This window comes from Dermacentor silvarum, chromosome 7, assembly GCF_013339745.2.
Source record: "Dermacentor silvarum isolate Dsil-2018 chromosome 7, BIME_Dsil_1.4, whole genome shotgun sequence".
In the NCBI taxonomy this organism is placed as follows: Eukaryota; Metazoa; Arthropoda; class Arachnida; order Ixodida; family Ixodidae; genus Dermacentor; species Dermacentor silvarum.
Window position 1 is genome coordinate 114,174,679 of NC_051160.1, and position 21,476 is coordinate 114,196,154.

A 21,476-nucleotide genomic window follows, 5' to 3' on the forward strand; every position below is an offset into this window, starting at 1 on the left:
GGCGAAATGCGAAAACACCCGTGTACTTAGATTTAGGTGCACGTTAAAGAACCCCAGGTGGTCGAAATTACCGGAGTCCCCCACTACGGCGTGCCTCATAATCATATCGTGGTTTTCGCACGTTAAACTCCATAATTATTTTTTTAATTGGGAGACTCCGGCTTAATTTTGACCTCATGTGTTTCTTTAACGAGCACACAATGCACGGTAACGGGCGTTTTTGCATTTCGCCGCGGCCGGAATTCGATTCCGCGTCGTAGGCTGAGCAGCACAACCCGAAAGCCACTACGCCATCACGACAGATGCATAAAGTGACCGTCCATGAATCGCTGAATGTGTTTGGATCCAGCTTGCTGGGGAAGTGGAATAATCAACTAGGCATCGTTCAAAAACAGCTAAACATTTACTGAAACGGCTTCTCTTTACGCTAAGCAAGGTCAAATTCACTTGATCTAGGTGAAAATTCACTAAAATCGCGATCTTTGTCAACAAAAGGTTTTTCTTAAACAATGCTGTGGAGATTAGGAAAATAAGTGAAAAGGGGGAATTTTGGCAGGCGGCGTTACCGGAGTGGATTAAAAAAAATTAAATTATGGGGTTTTACGTGCCAAAACCAGTTCTGATTATGAGGCACGCCGTAGTGGGGGACTCCGGAAGTTTTGACCACCTGGGGTTCTTTAACGTGCACCTAAATCTAAGTACACGGGTGTTTTCGCATTTCGCCCCCATCGAAATGCGGCCGCCGTGGCCGGGATTCGATCCCGCGACCTCGTGCTCAGCAGCCCAACACCATAGCCACTGAGCAACCACGGCGGGTGCCGGAGTGGATGAAGCATAATATAATAAAAAAGAATAATATGGAAACATTTAATTATTTAAAATAAGATTTGAAGTTGCCGTTATAAATTTCACAATTATAAAGTTGCCCAAATATAGCGAAATACAGCCAGAGACTGTGCATACCTACCAGCCGAGCACAAGCAGCGGAGCGAGCGGCAGCGCTGCGTACAGCTGGGTGGCGCGCCACTCCCGCGTCAGGTAGTGTAGCCACGGCAGCAGCAACATGCCCGTCGTCCAGCCATTGTCCAACGTCATTGTGGGCATGTAGCGGAACCGCGGTGACACTGTCTCCATGACTGACAACCGGCAAAAGAAGTGCATGAAAGTCGGTCGAAGGCGCCACTTCATAAATGCGGCGTTGCAGATGATGGTGATAATGTTATTTGGATTTTCTGGCCCAAGGGCCAACGATGGCCACAGAGTACCAAACAATGCCGCGTACGTAAACAGAAGGAGAAGGCCCTGCATAATGGGGTTATCATATATACTTAGTTTCGGCGTTCCTCAAGGCATCAGGAACCATATTCAAGTGGCAGAAAAACATCACAGTCCGGCTAAGATAGTGCTGGGAAGGCAAGACTACTTGTCGGGTAGTTAGATGTGGGGAAAAACAGGGGGCGCGCCCCTCCCCTGAGAAAAAAAAATATCTGGCTAATCTACTGCCGTATGCGCTTGTACGCCATAAGGCTTACTGTACTCTCGTCAAATCGTACTTCAGGATATTTAAAGAATTTAGTAGAGGTAATCAAAAACTTCGTCCTGCAGTGGACATAAATATAGGCAGATGATGATGTTGATGATCAAAACTGCAAATTTCTCACTCAGAGTGTAAATGACGTCCGCGAATCCGGAGACTCCCATGGCCACAACGAACCGCAAGATGTAGTACATGGTGGCTGAGGTCGAGAAGGCAGTCGTGACACTCGCACCCAATGAGAGCACTATTGCACCCAGTATTGTCCTCTTGCGGCCGTACCTGTGCAGATTGGCAAAAGATTTTAAAGAATGTCAAAGAATATAGACAAACAGTTTATATAAAAAATAGAACTGTTACTTGAACTCAGTATTATACAGAAACGCTGATCGAATTTCTTCCAAAGTATCTAAAGCTCCGAGGATATACGCGCGAAAATTTCAGTTTGTCGTCTTAAACATAGGGCTGATTCATATGAAGAAAGGCCTTCCTCAGCCACATTCAACAAAGCTTCGCACTACCTTCTGAGTAGAGTGGTTAGAATGCGTATACAGAGCTGCTCATCCTACAGGCATACCTTTCCCTCATGAAATGTGCTAGGTATTCCTGCGCAAACAGGAGTGAGAATTGACGCGCCGTAGCGCACTTCGACAGCAATCTGTGCCGGCGCAGCTGAGGGCTCCTTATTCTAACGAAAACAGGTGTTTAAGAGTGGCTAGATAAATAGATAAAATGTGAGAGCAGAATGTTGGTAAGTACATGGCAATCGGCCTTCAAAACGCAAGAATCACAAAAATGATGCGACAGAATCCTGGACAGTTCTAGAGCGAAGCTTTCTTTTCCTACCATTTCGTGGTTTCGCCTGCGTCCATTGGTCGGTCGGGGCTCTCGCCGAGTAGATTCGCGTTCATTTAAAAAAAATGAAGCGCGTCCGGCAGCGAGATTCAATCCTCGGCCCCCCAGTGCAACTGGCCTATGCTCAACCATCAGGCCACAATCTAGTCTTTTCGTGTCTTAGCATTTATTACAATGAAATATATGGTGCATGCACAGGAACTATTTATAATAGTATGATCACTAAATGGTCATAAGCAGTGACAGGACAACCGGCAGTACATACGAAGCAAACGGCATAAAAAGCAACCGCTCGTTCATTCCTCTTGTACTAACATCAACTAGCACTTTCAGATGTTCGCCACGTGGTGATAATAATTATGATTTCTACACTATGGCGCGTAAACACAACTGGGGATTGGCTAAGAAGCGGGAGGTATAGATATCACGTCAACGCGAACCAGCACTTGAGATGATCGCCGCGCATTGAGGATTTTTTTAATACTATGGTACATACCAGGGGTAGGGTAAAGAACACTGATCACAGGTTAGTGAGGTCCTAAACTATTCAAGAAGACAAAGGCCAACTGAGTCGCAGTAAGGGTAAAAACAGACGAATTCAGGCTGGCACTCGCAAACAAATATGCAGCTTTAGAACTTGATGATGAAGATAACATAGAAGCAATGACTGAAACCGTAACTAGGCTGATTTAAGCTGCAATAAAGTGCTAATTTGAGCCGGTTGGTACATGTCTGAGAAACAGGACAGTCTGACTCTGCACTTGTCACTACTATCTAGACTCTACATCTACATCTACACGTCCCGTTCTTTAGGCTGTTACTTGTTTTCATTCATGCTGATTTCAGAAGCAGCAATTGAAGTGCGAGGTAAAGCACCAAGGTGAACCAGTGGGTAATCTAAAGCACTGCAAGGCCCGTATTTTCACGCCTGGTCCCAGCCCGAGCCCGAAAATACCATGCGTTGGCCCGCCCGAGCCCGGCCCGGGTATTCAAGCCTGGCCCGTATCCGGTCCGGGCCGGCCCGCTTCAGTTCGACCCATTGGCCCTTCAGCCTATACGAAGCTAGTTCGACTTCTGGGTTATTGTGAAGATAATGCCGAGTGCGTGCGTGCGTGCGCGCGCGTGTGTGAAGGAATGGGGAAGTTCAGCGTATACGTGTGAGCGTTGTGCTGCCGATAACACGGCGGTCGCGGAGTTTCGTAATAGGTCTTTTTCTCTCAATACAGTCGTAGCAGTATGGTGCGCACCGCTTGAATTAAGTTTCGACGATGCCGCGGTCGCAACAATTTTAGCGATGCCCTTTTCCCAATTCACCATGTAGTCGAAAATAATCGGAACATTCATTTTCTGCTAAGGCTCATTCGGACTCAGACTCACCAAAATTCTACACAGCCAGCCGCACACTCGAGGGTTAGGGTAAGTTTGAGTGAGTCGACTCATAAGTGAGTTCGCTGACCTATGCCTTACTCACTTTCCATTCCCCTTTGAGCTCAGCGCTTTCATTCGCAAGGTCGCGGTGACAAAAAGAAAGGAGCCGCAGTTTCGCCCGAAAGGCAAAGCATCGATTGCGATAGCAAATTAGACAGTTATACGGAGTAAGGATAGTGGTTTTGTCGGCTGTATAAAGTTGGACACATTCGCTTACTAACTGAACTAACAAGCATGGTGTCAGCCCCCACAAGCAAACATGAATAGATCACACTCAATGACCGCAACCAACCGCTGTCAAAACGCTGGCGTCAGCAAGCGCGTCATCAACAGCAAGCGAAGGTTCGTGCGGTATATTGCTTCAACGGAAACTGAGCGGCGAAAGCACAGCGCATACGAAGGTAGGAGCTGTATGCAGATCGCTTTAAAGGTGCGCGCGACCGCTCGCAGCCGCGCAAAGTAGAAATACGCAATTGCTGGCAGAGCAGAAGCCGCAGATCCTCCTTCCCGCGCTGCCTTCCCACTTTCCTCCTTTCGCGTGCGAGATTGAATCGCCAGATCCCCTTGCGCCGGGTCGCTAAATGCGCAGTTGGTTCCCGAACACAAGGCGCCCCCTCTCCCTCGCTTTCATCCTCCCACGGCCTTTCGCACGACGGATACGTTGCATTTGCTCTCCGCCGTGCGTTCGCTCTCCGTGAATGCGCGCGTCCCTCGCCCGCTTTCACTTGCACATACAGCATACGGCGCGCGGCGACGATTTTATCACCCTTGGACTTTATACGGAACCTCACGGCGACGGCAGAAATCGGCTTGCAGGGTCCATATAATTGCTATCGCCATAATAAATACGAAGACGACGACGAGTCCTTTCAGAACGGACTGCCGGAAGCCCGTTATAGCCGTGCCATCGGTTACCTGGGTCTACGTGGCGTCTCCTCTGGTCTACCTGGTGGTGACGTAAGTGCTGTGGGTGGTGTTGGGCAGCTAAGTGTTGGGCAGTTTAAACTTGATTCCAATCAGCTACAGTAGGCTGTACTATTTTGACTGTGACAGTCAGCCCGTCCTCATCAGGAACAGCTTGCCTGGCCAGGAGTGCTGCCCCTGGTCAGCTCTTCTGGCCCTCGTCATGAAATTCCCTAGAAACCTTCTTTTGCAGTGGAGTCAGCAGAATTCCGGTGGCGCTGGTACCTTTCAATGGCGGCTCAATTCAATTCAACAACCACCAAGCAACTCAGGCTGATCTTAAAGCTGTGAGTCATCACTATCTGCATATCACAGATGTTCGCCAATGTGGGCGAGGAGGCATCGTCTGCAGATCGCCAGACCAGGCATGTGTAGCAGATCTACTAAAATTTTCCTCGTTTCGTTCTGTCAAAGTGAACGCTTTCGTTCCGCGTCTTCTGGCATGCACGAAACAAGTACGTGATGTGAACTCTCCATTGAGTCCTTCAGAAACAATAGAAAACATTCGTCCGCCCTTCCACTCCGTTAAGTTCGTTAACCAGCGAAGCTGAAACGTGCGGCCCCGGTGTTTATCACTGGGCTAATCCCGACGGTTCATTAAAGTATTTATCAATTATGAGGTTACACACACGTTCGGCTGCGTCACTAACTGGATGCCCGCAGTCCGCCGTAGTCGCTTGCGTTCGATGTCTTCTCGAGTTTGCGTGGCGGCGTGGTTAGCAGCATTCGCCCGCCATTGCCGCTTGCGATTCTTCGAAATTAAATTGCGTCAAACTTAAATCTGTCCGTTACATCAGATGATTAATGGCTCATACCCCCGTAAACGTGGCCTCCCCATTTCGACGACAGAAAAGAAGCGAAATTCTACGCTGCAATGATGAGCGACAACGCAGCCAGCTATGGAAGAAAACGACGACGACGAAGGCGGGAGCAGTGGCACGAGCGCGTGCTGAGCACGAGCGCAACGCGAGGGGCGCCAACGAGCCAGCTGTGGAAGAAGGCGACGACGCTCGAGCCAATGCTGAAGATCATAGTTTTCTGCAGACACACGATTTCGCCTAGCCATATACGATATCGCCTAGTCATATAAAGCATCGCTTTAGAAAGCTCTCTGCGGCAGGTGTTATCGCCATCTATCCGTGCAACCGCATGACTGATATCGCACGTGCTCCCACAGAATCTGTGACCACCACGTTTGCAGGCGCATCAAGTCCCTCAGAAAGAACACTCTGGCCACTAACTTGTCCTGCAGATGCTCTTGCATCGCGCCCGCTACAATGCCGTAGTTGCCTTTTTTTGGGACACAGCACAGGTGGCTGCAAGTATAGTTCTCGTTGCTGCATCTGTTAATTATTACGCTGAATTGTCTATTTTCGATGTTTATTCTGTTCTGCCAAAATAATTACTTCTTATACGAATTCATCATTTATCGCGTGTGTTTGTTTGCACAGTGTACCTACCATTTTTGACATGTGATTCCATTGGTTATCACGCTGAATTATTCGCTGCAAGATGTACCCCACCCCTTATGTAACACCCCTGATAAAGGGGCCTTTAAGGAAATAAACTGAACTGTGGTGAAGGACATGGGGGCAAATAAGTGCGTCACTCGCGCATAGAAGCGTTGCCCATGTGGAAGAGCTTATCAAGCTAATTACTTCCGCTGTCCTTATCCAGCACGGGAAGTTCGAATTCTTGAGGTAACGGGTAAGAGGCGTTGCTCCCGTAGAGAGGTCACGGTTCCAGTAAAGTAAGCACATCGTTACGCTGATGTAGTGCGGCAGCCTGCTGCCATGAATTCAACCATTCCAGAAGAGATTGCAGCTGCCGTAGAAAAGTCGATGGCTGAAGTCATGGAACGGCTTCTTGAAAGTGGGACTGATTGTATATCGCAAATTCTTTCCGCACAATTAATGCAGCTGCTGCAGGCAATTTCTCTATCTCTTGCAATGTGATAACCGAATGCAGTGCCTGTGCTCAACATATAAAATTGGCAAATGGGGAATAAGGAAAATGTCACGTCTTCTTTCCATGAAAAGGAATAAAATGTAGCTGGTCACAGACACAGAAACTTGGGAGCCGGATGACGCATCGAGCATAGTTGGGTAGTCACGGGCCGCCAAAGGTCGCGGGTCCCCCATGAATGCTGCCTCAAATTCTCGTCCCCATTTTAGACCTAAGAAAATCCCTAATGTCGCTGATATAAGACTATTTTGGATAGAGCAATTGGAACTGTGGTGCTCTCACCACCCGAGGGCTGATGAGAGCGCTTCAGTGGATTGTCGCTCTATACTTGCTGCGTCAACATATTTACTTCATTTCATGCACACATCAATTTTGTTCTGATATAATTTTACAAGAAACTTGGTTGTATGCAAGTCCAGAATGAGAGTAATGAATGGCCGATGAACGCGCACAGATTTCGTATACGCAATCACCGCCTGGCTTGCGACCATTAACCCACCAGGCACACTGACCCATGCTTCGGTGATTTGTGGTGCCACGCGACCACTGCCTGCGATTTTGCTGATGTGAAAATCATATGCGTGATCACACACTGGGCATGGAAGCCAACATTCTTTTGCCGCGGGTTTTGAAATGGTCGCATTAGACAGGATAAAATTGATTATTTGTTGTATATTCGAGGAATTCTCGCACTATATCGCAGTTACAGCGTCACCTGTGAATTAAGCAAATGTGAGAGGCAAAAGTTTTTCTTGGTACTCTTAACTTAAGTTCAACGACGTAGTTATTCCGTTAGAAGCCATAGTGTTGCTCGTGCAGAAGAGGCTATCTTAGAATTAGCATTTGTTACCCACCAGTCAGAAATGTGGGATGCGGCCACTGTTCCGACAACCACACCAGCGAGGTAGATGCTCTGGGAAGAAGAAACCATCCACCTGTTGCTGCATACCATGTTACACTGCAAAAGAAGGGCGTGCCGTTTAGAAACAGAACGCAGTTTGGCAACAAGGCTCTTCCCGTCCCTAAATATACTTTTCGGGCCTTAGTTGCTGCATAAGCTGCCGCGTACCTATCACCTGTTTATCGAGAGTTGTGCGATAAGTGCTTTGCAAGACTTGCGTTTAAAACGGCTAGGGCATGGGGATGCAAGCAGAATGCCGAGCCCACAAGTACAACAAGGCATAACAAGGCGTCACTTGTACTTCGGCGGTATCTGAGGAAAATATGACCTACTGTTTAGTTTTGATAATTTCGCAGCATTTGCTCGCTGGCCTGTAAGTACGCTACGTTAAAAATACAACAGTTGCATCCCATTAAAACGGAAACAAAATGTTCACCGACGATTACGATACACAAAATGCGAAATTTTAGCGCAGCTCTAACGTGTTTTCATTTCGCGATACATTTATTTTTAGTCATTGTGGCATCACATCGATCACCGCACCGACTGGCACATGAGCGACGCGGGGCGGTATGGCGAACCAGCGCTGGAGTTTCAAGCTGAAAAGCAGCGCCCCCTTGTAGACATCACGCGCATTGTTTAATCATACAAACAGAAGAAAATGACCAGCGGCGGTACGTTAGGGACGTGCAAAACGCGTGAAAAATCTTTTTTTTTTTTTGCAGGCTGTCGTTATTCCTGCGTGGTAAATTTGCCACAACTAGAAAAGCCGTAATATAGCCCTATCACTATATTATTTTTCGTGATAACTACGAGCATGAGCGATGGCGACATTAGATTCAGGCAGGCGCGACCGCACGCCGTTTCAGCTATTTCTGCAACTTATCCGGCAGAATATCTGTGTGCATTTTATTGTATTGCTTCAACGCTTCTACCGTAATCATATATATAAATGCGGCTACTGGAAATGCCCTAGGAAGCTCTCTACTTCACGCTTTTTAATTCGCTCGAAGATCCCTCTCTCCCTCCCTACAGCTGGGAGGGCTGAACCGCTCCACAGCAAGAGCTGAGCCTTACGCAATTGCCACCGCTGGTAGCCCAGATGAAACACATTATTAGATACAAACAAATGGACTCAACACCAAAACCTAGGACACAGATGGACTCCAATAGTGACGACTCGGACTAAGCGTCATTGTGTAATAAAGTTTATCGCTCTCTCTCTCTTTCTCTTGTTGTGATATGTAGTCCATCTGTACCGGTAACAAGTTTACTAGGCCAGAACAGATGCCGTTAAAGCCCATGACGTCATGGAGAGTTATTCCGGGAGCATCAAGGCGGCGTCCCCATGCACCTGTCGTTTGTGTACTTGTTTTTTTTTTCGGTTTTTTCTGGCCTATCGAGGATGTGGCCAGATTGTTATACGAATGCGTAATTTACTAATACAGCTCAAATAATTTTTTTTCTTTTGTGTCCCCACCCGGCCGTGGTGGTGTAGTGGCTTTGGCATTGAGCTGCTAAGCCCGTAGGCGCGGGAACGAATCCTAATCGCGGTGGCCGCATTTCGATGCGAGCAAAATGCAATAACGTCTTTGCATCGTGCATTGGGTGCACGTTAACGAACCTCAGCTGGTCAAAATTAACCCGGAGCCACCCACTATGGCGTGCCTCATTGTCATGTACTTTTCACACGTAAAAACCCCGGAGCTAATTTTTTAGTGCCCCCTTAAAGGAATAATGCCTCGGTATTTTCCACTTTATTTGTTTTTATTGTAATTCAAGGCTTACGACTTCCAAATACTCAAACTGATCGTGTCAAACATCAGAGTGCCCTAAATAATAAGCTGCAATGGCTCTCTACACGTCACTTTTAGTTTCGCCTTTCAAGTGCTGTTGCAGAAAGCGTACCCAGATCAATACGGCGCGCCTCATACGCTTTTTATTGGGGGAAAAATCGTAGCGTGGGGCTAACGAGAGAAAGAACGATGTTTATGAGTGCTCCAATTTACTTGAAAATATTTATTCCTGAGTAGTAGCAGGCATTTGAACGGGACTTCGATAGTCGCCTATATAGGAAAACGAAGTGAAAGCACTAGAATACAAGTTAAACAAACATTGTCATCTCTTCTTCAGCAGGTTTCTTCTCTTTTTTTTCATTTTTTTTTCCAGCTCCAAGAGGCGCGCTGTACATTGGAGGCTAGTTCTGGGTGCTTCAAAACAATGCTACAGGCGCCAATCTCACCACGCAGGTGTCTACCGCGTTCGTACACAAGTCAGGAATGCGACGCGACATTATTTTATGAATGTGTATTTCATTTCGTACACAAGTTGACGAGGCACATACAAATCTTACAAGAAGCCTTGGAACTTCGAAGACGCCACGGGGATATTAATATGCAAAACAAAAAAGGGATAAGGAACAGGAGGGTGTAGGATTCGTAGAGAAAGCAGACCTGCCCAGCCTGAATAAGATTGAGATATTTTTTGTGTAACGCACCGTACCTCTTCAGTGACCGTTTTGCCGTATACACTGCGGTCGTAGACCCAGGATTCGCATGGTTTGCTGGCATTGGTTCCATCTAAGGTGAAACATTGAGCCGTGCTGTTCGCCCATATTTGGCGGCCGCCGCCGCTGGCTGTCGCCACAGTCCCGTTGAGTGCCTCGGCGCAGCGGAACTCGACGGCTGACGGCGACACAAACACCGGCATCATCATGTTCCACGTGACAGGAAGGCCTCGGAGAAAGGCGAACACGAAGATGACCACGTGGCATCGGGACAGCTTGTCCAGCACAGTGTCCACTGAGGCGGGAGCCATCTGTAGGCACTGAAACGGAACGCGGTAACGTGGGGTGTGTGAAGAGGCACCTTGAAATCGGTAAAATAGCGTTTTTTTTATTCCGCCCCCATCGATCGGTGCTCTGTAATTGAACCCGGCACCTCGCACACGGCAGAAGAGCGCCACCGACACTAAGTCAGAGAGGAGAATTTCCAAGTCTTGTGGAATGCACATGAACTCCATTGTAACAATAGTACCACATGACACGGGTAGTGTGATAGCACATAGTTACTTCACAAGAAAAGATCGATAATGAAACTTGCAAAAGTTAAAAAAGTGTCGGTACAAGGGCCTCGCCTCAAGAAATAGGGAAGTCTAGATTGCAGAATAGTCGGCTCGTAAACTCCAGACAGACCATAAAGTTCAAAGCGTCACTCACCTCCTAGATTCTGCGCGTCAATTAGGAGACAGATATATAGCAGGCCGTGCTAGAGACAACTCTGCAACTACGCAGCTGGTTCAATGCAGTACACCACCCGTTCCGGTAGCTCAGTGGCGTTGACGTTGCGCTGTTGCGCCAACGGTTGCGACTTCCAGCCCGGTCCTGACGATCGCATTCCGATTGGGGCAAAATGCAAGAACGCTCGTGCACCGTCTATTTGGCGCACGTTCAACCACCTCAGGTGTCGAAATTGATGCGAAGCCCTCCACAAGGAGTCACTCGTAAGCCACTGAATATTTCCGGAGGTCAAACAACGCACTATAATTTTTTTTTTTCCGCGCGGACCTAGTTCATGTAGTCTGGCAGGCAGAACGTGTCGACGTATATTTTAGACAAGCACGCGCATACTCCCTTCACGGCTCTGGGTGAATGCATGAGCGGTGTCTACATTAATGGACTGCGGCCACTAAAACAGCTGGCTCCCTCATTTCTCATTTTAGAGTGCAGCTCTCAGGCACCCGTTCCTACGGCGAGCGAACGAGAGCAGCGAAAGATGGGTGAAGAGGCGCGAGGAAGAAAGCGGGGAGGAGGGTGCAGCGGTACCATGAGGCGAAAAACGGGGGAGTGTATGGCGAAAGCGTGAGAAAAGAGTAGTGCGGCGACGATAGCTACGAGATGGAGCGATAGTAGCGCGCGTCGTCGGGAGGTGTGTCGGCGGCGGCTGCTGTAGCTCGCGCCCACGCTTCACGCACGTGCTGCCTCTCGCGATCTCCAGATTATCGAGGCAGTCGCGCCACACTTGACTCCGTTTGCAACGTGCCGCATACGACAAATGTTCCGCGCCAGCCAATATATCGCGAAATGGAAACACGTATACAGGTGCGCTCAAATTTCGCATTAGTGTGGCACGAATGCCTCGCTAATAGGGAGATCGCGAGAGGCATCGCGTGGGTGACGCGTGGGCGCGACTCACATGAGCCGCCGCAGACAGACCTCCGCTGGATGCAGCGCTTTGTTTCCATACCACAGTCTAAGAAGTTGCTTGGGTGACTGAACGGCAAGGGCTGGGCGCGAAATGGAGGGGAGGCTTGGAGTTCTCCTTTCTACACATGTCATGAGAGGGCGCTGGAAACTTGTGCCCGCCTGTGACTCCGAGCAGCAGAGGAAAAACTGAACAGGGCCGCCATCACGAACGAAAATGGTAGTGACGATGAAACGCCGGCTTCCGGTGTGACAGGACCAAAAGTGCCAACAAAGCGCGTAGAATGCGTGGAATATGCAGGTTGGGCAGCTGGAAGGAGGCTCACCTACCTTGAAGGTATCGCATAGGCAAAGCAGGAACGGAGGGTCAGTACCCCATGTCAAATCCGAATCAAGCGGACAAGGATGACAAAGAGAAGCAGGGTGAGGCCCCATCAGTAGTGGAGAGTAAAAAGGTGACAATTGCCGGTTACTAAAATCTGTCTATGTGCTCAGAGGTAATTGTGGAGCGGGTGAAAGGCGACAAGAGTGGCGGCTGGGACAGTTTACAGGGCAGACTTTAGGCAATATCATGGATGATGAGTGATGACTATTGGATTCTATTGGCGCAAGCGCCAAGGCTATGATAATAGGCTGCTATTCGTGGATGAATAATGAATATCAAAATGTGGATGAAACATGGCTGTATACAGGCCTAAAAAGATTCGTTGGAAAGTCCGCAAATAAATACGCATAAAAACTAGACCATGATACATGACAAGCTATAAAGGAATGATGTATTAAGAATAGCTGATCTACTAAAATACGTCGCTACGAGTAGCACTGATGCCTCACCAGGGTCCTTAAGCACAAAAGCCTGGGGACATGTGCTATACAGGTTGCAACTATCGTAGCAGCAGCCTCTGGTAAGAGGACGCGCTACGAATCACGTGGGCTTATATCGCGCAATCAGTCGACATCTTGTAAACAAATTTAAAACTGATTTATGGTCAAAACTTGGTTCTGCTCCAAGAAACAACACCGGATGAAGGGGAATGTGCCATCGGTGTGCTATAAGAAAGTGCTTATTTCGTTCAGCCTCTACTTCCCGACACTCCACCAAAAGGTGTAGAACGGTCAGCCTCTCACAACACCTACCACAGTGCGGAGGTTCACCACCAGTCAGCAGGTAAGAACGTGTCCTCTTCTTAGTCGATAGAGCCCGACATCAGTATGTCGCGCTTTTATTACAGAAGGCCAATTTCGTAGGTGCGGCTTCATTAAATAAAGTTTATTGGAGGTTTCAAGGTAAAAGATGGATTGCCAAAAGTTTGCCAGCTTATTGCGCAAGAAAGGATTCAAGTCTGTGGGAGGGATAGCTACGGTACAGGCTCTCGTTGTTATGGATGTAGTAAGTTCATCTGCAAGCGTATTTACCACTGTGCATCTGTGCCCTGGCACCCAACATATAACGACATATTGGTTAGATGTGTACGTAGTACATAGAGATGAGTAGATGTCATTGATTACTGAATTTTTATGTTTCCGTAGAGACATTAAAGTTCTTACTACGCTTAGAGAGTCCGTAAATATAACAGCTTTTTGTAGTTTTATTGCATTTACGTGTTTTACAGCCGACAGTAACGCATAAGCATCCGCCGTAAAGATGCTCGTCTCAGTGTGCAGAAGATTGCATTCGGAGAAAGATGAGCCAACTGCTGCCTAAGACACGCCAGCATTGGACTTTGACGCGTCAGTATAAAATTCTGGGCATGAGTACTTTAATTGAAGTTCTCGGAAGTGCATTCCGATTTGTTCCACTGGAGCGTGCTTTGTAACGTAGACAAATGATGTGTCGCATTCTATCATTTGCCACAGCCACGGTGGCAAAGGGAGCCATCAGTGGATGCAGATCTAGTGGGACATTCATTTCCTCGCTCAGCATCCTCACGTGTAGTGTAAAAGGTTTTCTCATTGAAGGTCGGCTTTGAAATTGCGTGGCAGACGTCAAATCGTTCACCGTTTTATAAGACGCGTCTTCAGGATTAGATTGCACTTTGAGGAAGTATGTGAAGCTTATATATGTTCTTTATAGGTGGAGTGACCACTCATTGGATTCTACGTATAAACTATGTATATGACTTGTTCTGAAGGCGCCTGTGGCCAGGAGAATGCCTAAATGGCGAACGGGATCCAAAATCTTCAATGCACTTGGAGCGGCAGAGCGACACACCACGAACCCATTGTGCAGACGTGACCGTATGAGGCTCCTGTACACGTTCATTAAGCAGCCCCTGCCACTGCCCCATGTCGTGTGTGCGAGAATTTTAAGAATGTTCATTGCTTTCAAACATTTGGCTTTCAGATATTAATATGTGGAATGAATGTAAGTTTGAAGTCAAGTAAGCCACCAAGAAATTTGTGCTGTGTGTTCAGAGGTAAGCGCTGATTATGGAGCTGGATACTAGGCTCTGGGACAAGGCCCCTCTTCCTTGTAAAGAGGATACAGGAGCTTTTCTGTGGATTTATCTTGAAGCCGTTCTCATTTTCCCATGCCAGTAGCGCACCCAGGATCTCTGCCAGGGGGCGGGGGTGCATTTTTGTGGTGGTGGGGGGAAGCAAGCACTATGCATAATATGCAACTTCCTAGCTTTAGCCAAAGGAATACAACACCAAATAAAATGCCTAATAATTATAATCATATAATGACACCAAGGATGGTGACGATGTTAATTTCGTCAGCGTTTTACTGAAAGTAATTTAAGGCTGAATGAATAAATAGAAGGCGGTGACAGAGTGTTTTTGTTAAGGAGGAAAATTCGACCTCAAGCCACCTGCTGAATTGTACTGGCATTGTGAACACAGAATTGAAGCTACACGTTGGGCTGGTGGGGCTGGACGCGTGGGGGGGGGGGGGGGGTAACTCGGCCTCAAGGGGGGGGGGGTTACAACCCCCCCCCCCCCCTGAGGGATTAAGCATGTTGTTTGATTCTAGGAAATGCAAAACACGGCGATTTATCATTTTTTTTTCGCAAAGTTTACATAGGCAGCTTGTAAGTGCTACCGGACGGTAGCTTGTTACCAAAGATGGGTCTTTACCCTGTTTCAAAAGTGGGACAACGATAGCTTCCTTCCATGCCGCTGGAAGGTGTCCGGCTGCCCAAATGAGATTAAAAGTGCAAGCAATGTTATATACTTGTGCATCCGTGTGCATGTTCTCGATCATGTCATACATGATCCTGTCTGCTCCCGGCGCAGAGCTTTTGCAGACTTTCAATGCTGCTCTATGGAATGTATGTGTATAGTGCGCAGAGCTAGATACATACTGAAAATCTATTCCAAGAGCGTCTGCCTGGTCTTCCAACTTGTTTCCTTGATTATTTACCAAAGGCAGCGGATGCGGTTCCTGCCCCTTTAGCATTCTGAGCGCATTCTGAGCGCATTCCGCACTTTTCTTTTGTGGGTATACGAATTTATTCCTGACAGAAACCTCTCCCAGCTTCCTCTCCTAGCCTGCCGTCGGGTGCCCCTTCTCTCCGATTTAGACAGCTTGAATTGAGCAAGGTTTTCTGCAGTTGGGTATCGACACAGAATACCCCATGCTTTGTTTTGCTTCTTCCGAGCTTGTCTGCAGTCATCATTCCACCAAGGACCTCGTCTTCGACGTGAATTGCATTTCCTTTGAGGAATGGACTTTTCTGCAGCGTCAATAATAAAAGCGGTAAAATATGATACAGCATGATCTATACTAAAATTACTCATAAAATCTCAGGATAAGTGCCTGGATTCCCTAAAACACTTCCAGTCAGCTGAAGCTCGTTTCAAGCGAGGGACAAGCGGAGGAGAGTAATGCTGGACCACTAAGTTTAGGGTTACTGGGAAGTGATCACTTCAGATTGGATTTTTAATTACACGCCATTCTAAATCGGGGAAAAGAGAGACAGAGCCAATCGACAGGTCTATGGATGAATATGAATTATGATGGCTATTGCAATACGTTGGTTCCTTTTTATTGCACGCACCGGAGTTCACAAGAAAGTTTTCTTTAAGTCGACCTCTCGGGTCACATCGCGAGCCTCCCCACAACGTGTTGTGAGCGTTAAAATCACCGACAACAATGTAGGGTTCCGGAAGCTGATCAACGAGATTTGACGCTACCTCAAGGGCCGTCTGAAGAATGATCGGTCTCATTATTGTGGTTTATTGGCGCAAGGGACAGATTTGGCCAAAGAGCGCCAAGACGATAGTAATGACTTGTTAGTGGTACATTAATAGTGAATTATATGAACATTATATGTGGCATGGCTGTAAAGGGGCCTAAAAACAGTCGCTGTAAAGTGCGTAAAATCTATACGTAATAAGGTTATGGCAATGACTAATTATGTGTACTATGGACATGAACAATGCATTGCGAAAGAATGGTACTACTTACAAAATATTAAAGATGCAAGAATTGACCAGAAGCACAAGTGCCTAAACAGAGCCCTTGAAGCACAAGGGCCTGGAGGCATGTGCTATAAAAAACTACCACAGCAACATCCTATGGAGAGAGGATGCGCTACGAACTTATTGGGCTAATAACATGTAGCACAACACCGTTCAAGAATGCGAGGACTGCTTTGGTGTTAAAAAGCGGTTCTTTACCAAGAAACATAGCGGGATGTAGAGGGACACAATAGCGATATGCTACAGGAAATTGTTTCTTTCTTTCTTTTTCGGCTTCCTGACACTCCAAGTGGACGTGGAGGATGGTGAGCCTCTTGCCACATCTACCACAGGTAGGAGGATCATTACCATTCAATAGAAAATTGTGAGTACCATATCTCTGTCCTATTCTGAGACGACAGAATAGGGCATCAGTTCATCGTGTTTTCGTTGTACAGGGCCAGAAACCTAACTGTTGCTCACTCAAGCGGAGCTTATTATTTGTTTCGGCGTCCCACAAGCGTTGCCAGTGGCTTCGCAGTTTGTTTCGTAGGAAACGCTTCAGATCTGTAGCAGGGGCACCAGCGGGAAGACTAATACCTTGCGATGCCATTGATTTGGCGATTTCGTCGGCAAGCATATTACCCTCGATTCCTCTATGGCCGGGAACCCAGCATATTATTACATGTCTATGAGATAGGTAAATGCTACACAAGAGTGAGTAAAGCTCAATAAAAACAGGATTCTTATGCCTTTGTAAAGATGTTAGCGCTTTTACAAGACTCAACGAGTCTGTGAATACTATTGCCTTTTGTAGTTTCAATTTCTCTATAAGTTTCAGCGCAGACAGTACTGCGTAGGCTTCTGCTGTGAATATACTTGTTAGGGGGTTCAGTACGTCAGATTTAGAAAATTAGGGGCCAACAGATAGGCCAGCACGGGACTTGGATGCATCAGTGTAAAATTCCGAGCACGAGTACTTCGATTGAAGTTCGCGGAAATGCATTAAAATTTCGAGCTCGGGAGCGTGCTTTGTGACCTCTGCAAAGGATAAATCACATTTTATCACCTGCCACTCCTAGGGCGGTGAAAGCTTAGCTGGAGGCATTAGGCGATGTTGTAGAAGTGAGACATCCATCTCTTCGCTAAGTTCTCTTAAACGCAGTGAGAAAGGCCGCCTCATAGAGGGTTCATTATATAAAAGCGTTGCACACTTCAAATCATTAGCGGTTGTAGAACAAGGATATTCCCCATCAGAGTGCACTTTGGGAAAATAGGTGAAGCTGATGCATGTTCTCCGGAGATGGAGTGAGCACTCATTCGATTCTACGGATAAACTTTCGACAGGGCTTGTTCTGAATGCGCCAGTGGCCAGGCGGATACCTAAATGGTGGACAGGATCTAGTATTTTTAGCGCGCTCGGGGCGGCAAAGTGATATACTACGGCACCATAGTCCAATCGTGACCGAATGAGGCTCTTGTCAAGATTCATTAAACACTTCCTGTCGCTGCCCCAGGATGTTCGAGAAAAAATTTTCAGTAAGTTCATTGTTTTTAGGCATTTCGCCTTGAGATGTTTAATGTGGTGGATGAAAGTAAGCTTAGAGTCTAGTATGGTGCCTAAAAACTTGTGTTCTTTGTTCATAGGTATTTGTTGTCCATACATTTCGATAGTGGGATCTGCAACGAGACCTTTCTTCCTGGTGAAAAGAACACAAGAACTTTTGTGGGGGTTTACTTTGAACCCATTTTCGCCTACCCACATATACACTTTGTTCAACCCCTGCTGTACCTGTCTCTCGCACACTGCGAGGTTACAGGACTTGAAACCTATTTGTATATCTTCCACGTAGATGGAATAAAAAATAGCTGGTGGTAACAAAGCACGAATGTGTTCATTTTAACGATAAAGAGTGTGCAAATGAGCACGCCTCCCTGAGGTACACCAGTTTCCTGCACGAAAGTCGTGATAAAACATTGCCAACTTTGCGATTCAGCAGTTAACATTCAATCACATTTAACATATTACCACGTATTCCAAACGGCCATGTGGTGTCGTATGCCTCTTCCATGTCTAGGAATACAGACAGAAAGAACTGTTTGTGAACAAGAGCTTCGCGTATCTGCGCCTCAATACGTATCAAATGGTCAGTGGTGGATCGACTCCCGCGAAAACCACACTGGTATAGGTCAAGCAGTTTGTTTGATTCTAGGAAATGTAGTAGGCGACGGTTTATGATTTTTCCGAAGACTTTGCAGAGACAGCTTGTTAATGCTATAGGCCGGTAACTTGAAAGAGACGATGGATCCTTGCCCTGTTTTAGCAGAGGAATTATAATGGCCTCTTTCCAGGCAGACGGGATCTCGCCGGAAGAGCATATAGCGTTGTAGAGGGAAAGGAGGGTTTTCTGTGTTTCAGAGAGTAGGTACTTCAACATTTCATATATTACACCGTCAGCTCCTGGAGCAGATTTGTTGCAGCAGTTTAGTGATGCCTGTAGCTCAGCTGATCTTAATGGCTCGTTATAAGCCTCGTATTTCTTGCATTTCGTTCCAGCTTCTGTCCTTCTATTCTGGCTTTGTATCGTTTAAGTGTTTCGGAAAAGTGTGATGAGCTGGACACATGCTCAAAATGTGGGCCCAGGAAGATCGCTTGGTCTTCCAAGCTGTCACCCTGTATGTTTACCGAAGGGAGTGAATATGTTTGTCGTCCCCTTACCTTATTAACCATGTTCCACACTTTGGCCTCATCTGTATGCGAGTGTATATCTGGAAAAAAACTTCTGCCAACTCTCTGTTGTGGCCTGTCGGCGCGTTCTCCTGCCTTGGGACTTTATCTCCTTAAAGTTGATAATGTTCTCCACAGTAGGAGAATCGCGTAGCAAACCCCATGCTTTGTTCTGTTTCCTACGAGCGTTCCTACATTCGTCGTTCCACCATGGGACACGGCGTTTGCATGCCACACCACTTATTTCGGATATGCATTTAGAAGCGGCATCAATTATGAAGGTCGTAAAATAATCCCCAGCAGCGTGAATTCCTAACGAAGACATGTCAGCCCAGGTGATACTACTAGTAAGAGTTCGAAATTTCTCCCAATCGGCTTTATCAACCTTCCATCGAGGGGCTTGTAGTGAAGACTCATTTTCTTTGGTTGTTCTCAGTAGTATTGAGAAGTGATCGCTCCCGTAAGGATTTTTGGTAACTTCCCATTTAAGTTCAGACAATAGAGACGGGGAGGCTATGCTAAGATCAATAGAAGAAAAGGCTCTGTTTGCGAGACAGTAAAATGTAGGCTCCTTCTTATTCAGGAGACACGCACCAGAGGAGAAAAGAAATTGTTCAACAAGACGCCCTCGCGCATCGATACAAGAGTCGCCCCACAGATTGATGTGCGCATTGAAATCGCCAAGAACAAGATAAGGTTCTGGCAATTCGTCTATAAAGGACTGATATTCATGTTTGTGTAAGTAGTAATGGGGGAGGGGGGCTTTGTAAATCGAGCAAATGGTGATAAGTTTGTTCAGAAGAACAAGTCGAACTGCCATTGATTCAAGGGGCGTTTGTAGCTGCAAACCTTGACATGCTATGCTTTTGTGGATTACAATGGCAACACCGCCTGATGATGCGAGCGCATCATTGCGATCTTTACGAAACGCAACATACTGTCGGAAAAGTTTGTATGCTTCGATTTTAAGTGCGTTTCCTGTACACACAGCACTTTTGGATTGTGTTGGTAAAGAAGTTCTTGGACATCGTCGAGGTTCCTAAGAAAGCCTCTGACGTTCCATTGTATGATTTGTGTATCCATAATGAAAGTAAATTGGTGCTGTGTGTACTAAAAAAGGAAGTATTGCCTTAGATTACGGAGCCCTTTCCAGGCCCCGAAACGCGGGATTTGTCCTTTCTGAAGCGGTCGAGGGAGCCTCGCCGCTCCTTAGGCGCTTGGTGAGCCGTCGGGATGGGTGTAGTGTCCATTACTTCTTGAGAGGCGCCGGACACGCGCTCTTGCGAGCGAGAAGTTTCGCGAGGAAGTCTCGCCGCGAAGGACGAGACATTTGCGCCCATCAGCCCGGAGGTCGATGGGTCTGCCTTTGGGCCTGAGCAGCGCCGGCTGTTGCCAGCGCCAGCAGGGGCAGGAGAGGGTGAGGCAGCCTTGACTGCACCCACCGCGGGATCTGCTGGCTGGCCTGCGCGTTCATTAAGCGTAGCGCAGGCTGCCACAGAGGACTGTTGTGGTGCCGGCAACCCTAGGGTAACCGGGCCTGTTTTCTCGTTGGGTGGAGTAGACTTAGCTCCTTCCACCCTGAGGGCAGGAGCGACAAGCGACAGCTCGCTGCGCGCGGGCTGGGCAGGTGGCAGTAGCCGCTGTGACGATGCCCCTTGACGCACCGCATCAGCGTAAGGGCCCATTCACACTTGCGACTAGGCGAGGTCGCGCGACCAATTGCGACTGGCGACCAGAAAACTACTCAAGACGAACGATGTTCACACTTACAAATGCGACCGACGAGTCGCTAAACCGAAATGTATCACGCTATGCCGTTCACGTCTGCTTGAAATGTCATCGCCGCGTAAAATAAGCGTCAGCGTATACGGACGTCCTGTTCCTTCGCATCTGATTGGTTCAGCTGTTCTCCGACTGCGGTCGCGCGACTGGAAAATCGAGCAGTGAGCGACTGGCCCCGAATGGTCGCATTTCGAGAAAAGCGACCATTTGCGACTACTTGCGACTGGTCGCTTTGCGACCAACTTGGTCGCGCGACCTCGCCTAGTCGCAAGTTTGAATGGGCCTTAAGTGGTCGTGTGGAATGGTGAGCACCTGTTGCGTGCTTCCCTGAACGATATGTTTTCACGGACTTTCCGTGTTATAATTTCTTTTTCTTTTTTCCAGCTTGGACAAGACCGGGACTACGCTGGATGCTCACCATCGCAATTAACGCAGTGAGGTGTGGCCTGGCAATTGTCTGAGGCATGACCTTGTACTCCACACTTAGCACAGGTGAGTCGACCACAGCAGCTCTGCGAGCCATGGCGGAATCTTTGGCATTGGTAGCATCGCCTAGGATTTGGGATGTATGGTCTTACTGTCTTTGTGTAGCCTGTTTCAATGCTTTGTGGCAAAATGCTTCATTCAAAGGTGAGTATCAGGTGTTTCGTGAGAATTTCTTAGTTGTCCCGTCTTATAACAATGCGCTCCACATTCGTGAGGTTTTGCTCCTTCC

General features: G+C 47.4%; 1 protein-coding gene across 1 annotated transcript in view; it reads right to left on the reverse strand.

The window, feature by feature from the left end:
* Window positions 1-21,476, reverse strand: part of LOC119458362 (organic cation transporter protein) — a 207,726-nt gene that overhangs the window by 45,880 nt on the left and 140,370 nt on the right. Inside the window, exons 3-5 of the mRNA XM_049671124.1 lie at window positions 7,600-7,703; window positions 1,662-1,816; window positions 968-1,136 (exon numbers count right to left, since the gene is read on the reverse strand). Coding sequence (XP_049527081.1) covers window positions 968-1,136; window positions 1,662-1,816; window positions 7,600-7,703 — 428 coding nt within the window. The remainder of the gene's footprint in view (window positions 1-967; window positions 1,137-1,661; window positions 1,817-7,599; window positions 7,704-21,476) is intronic.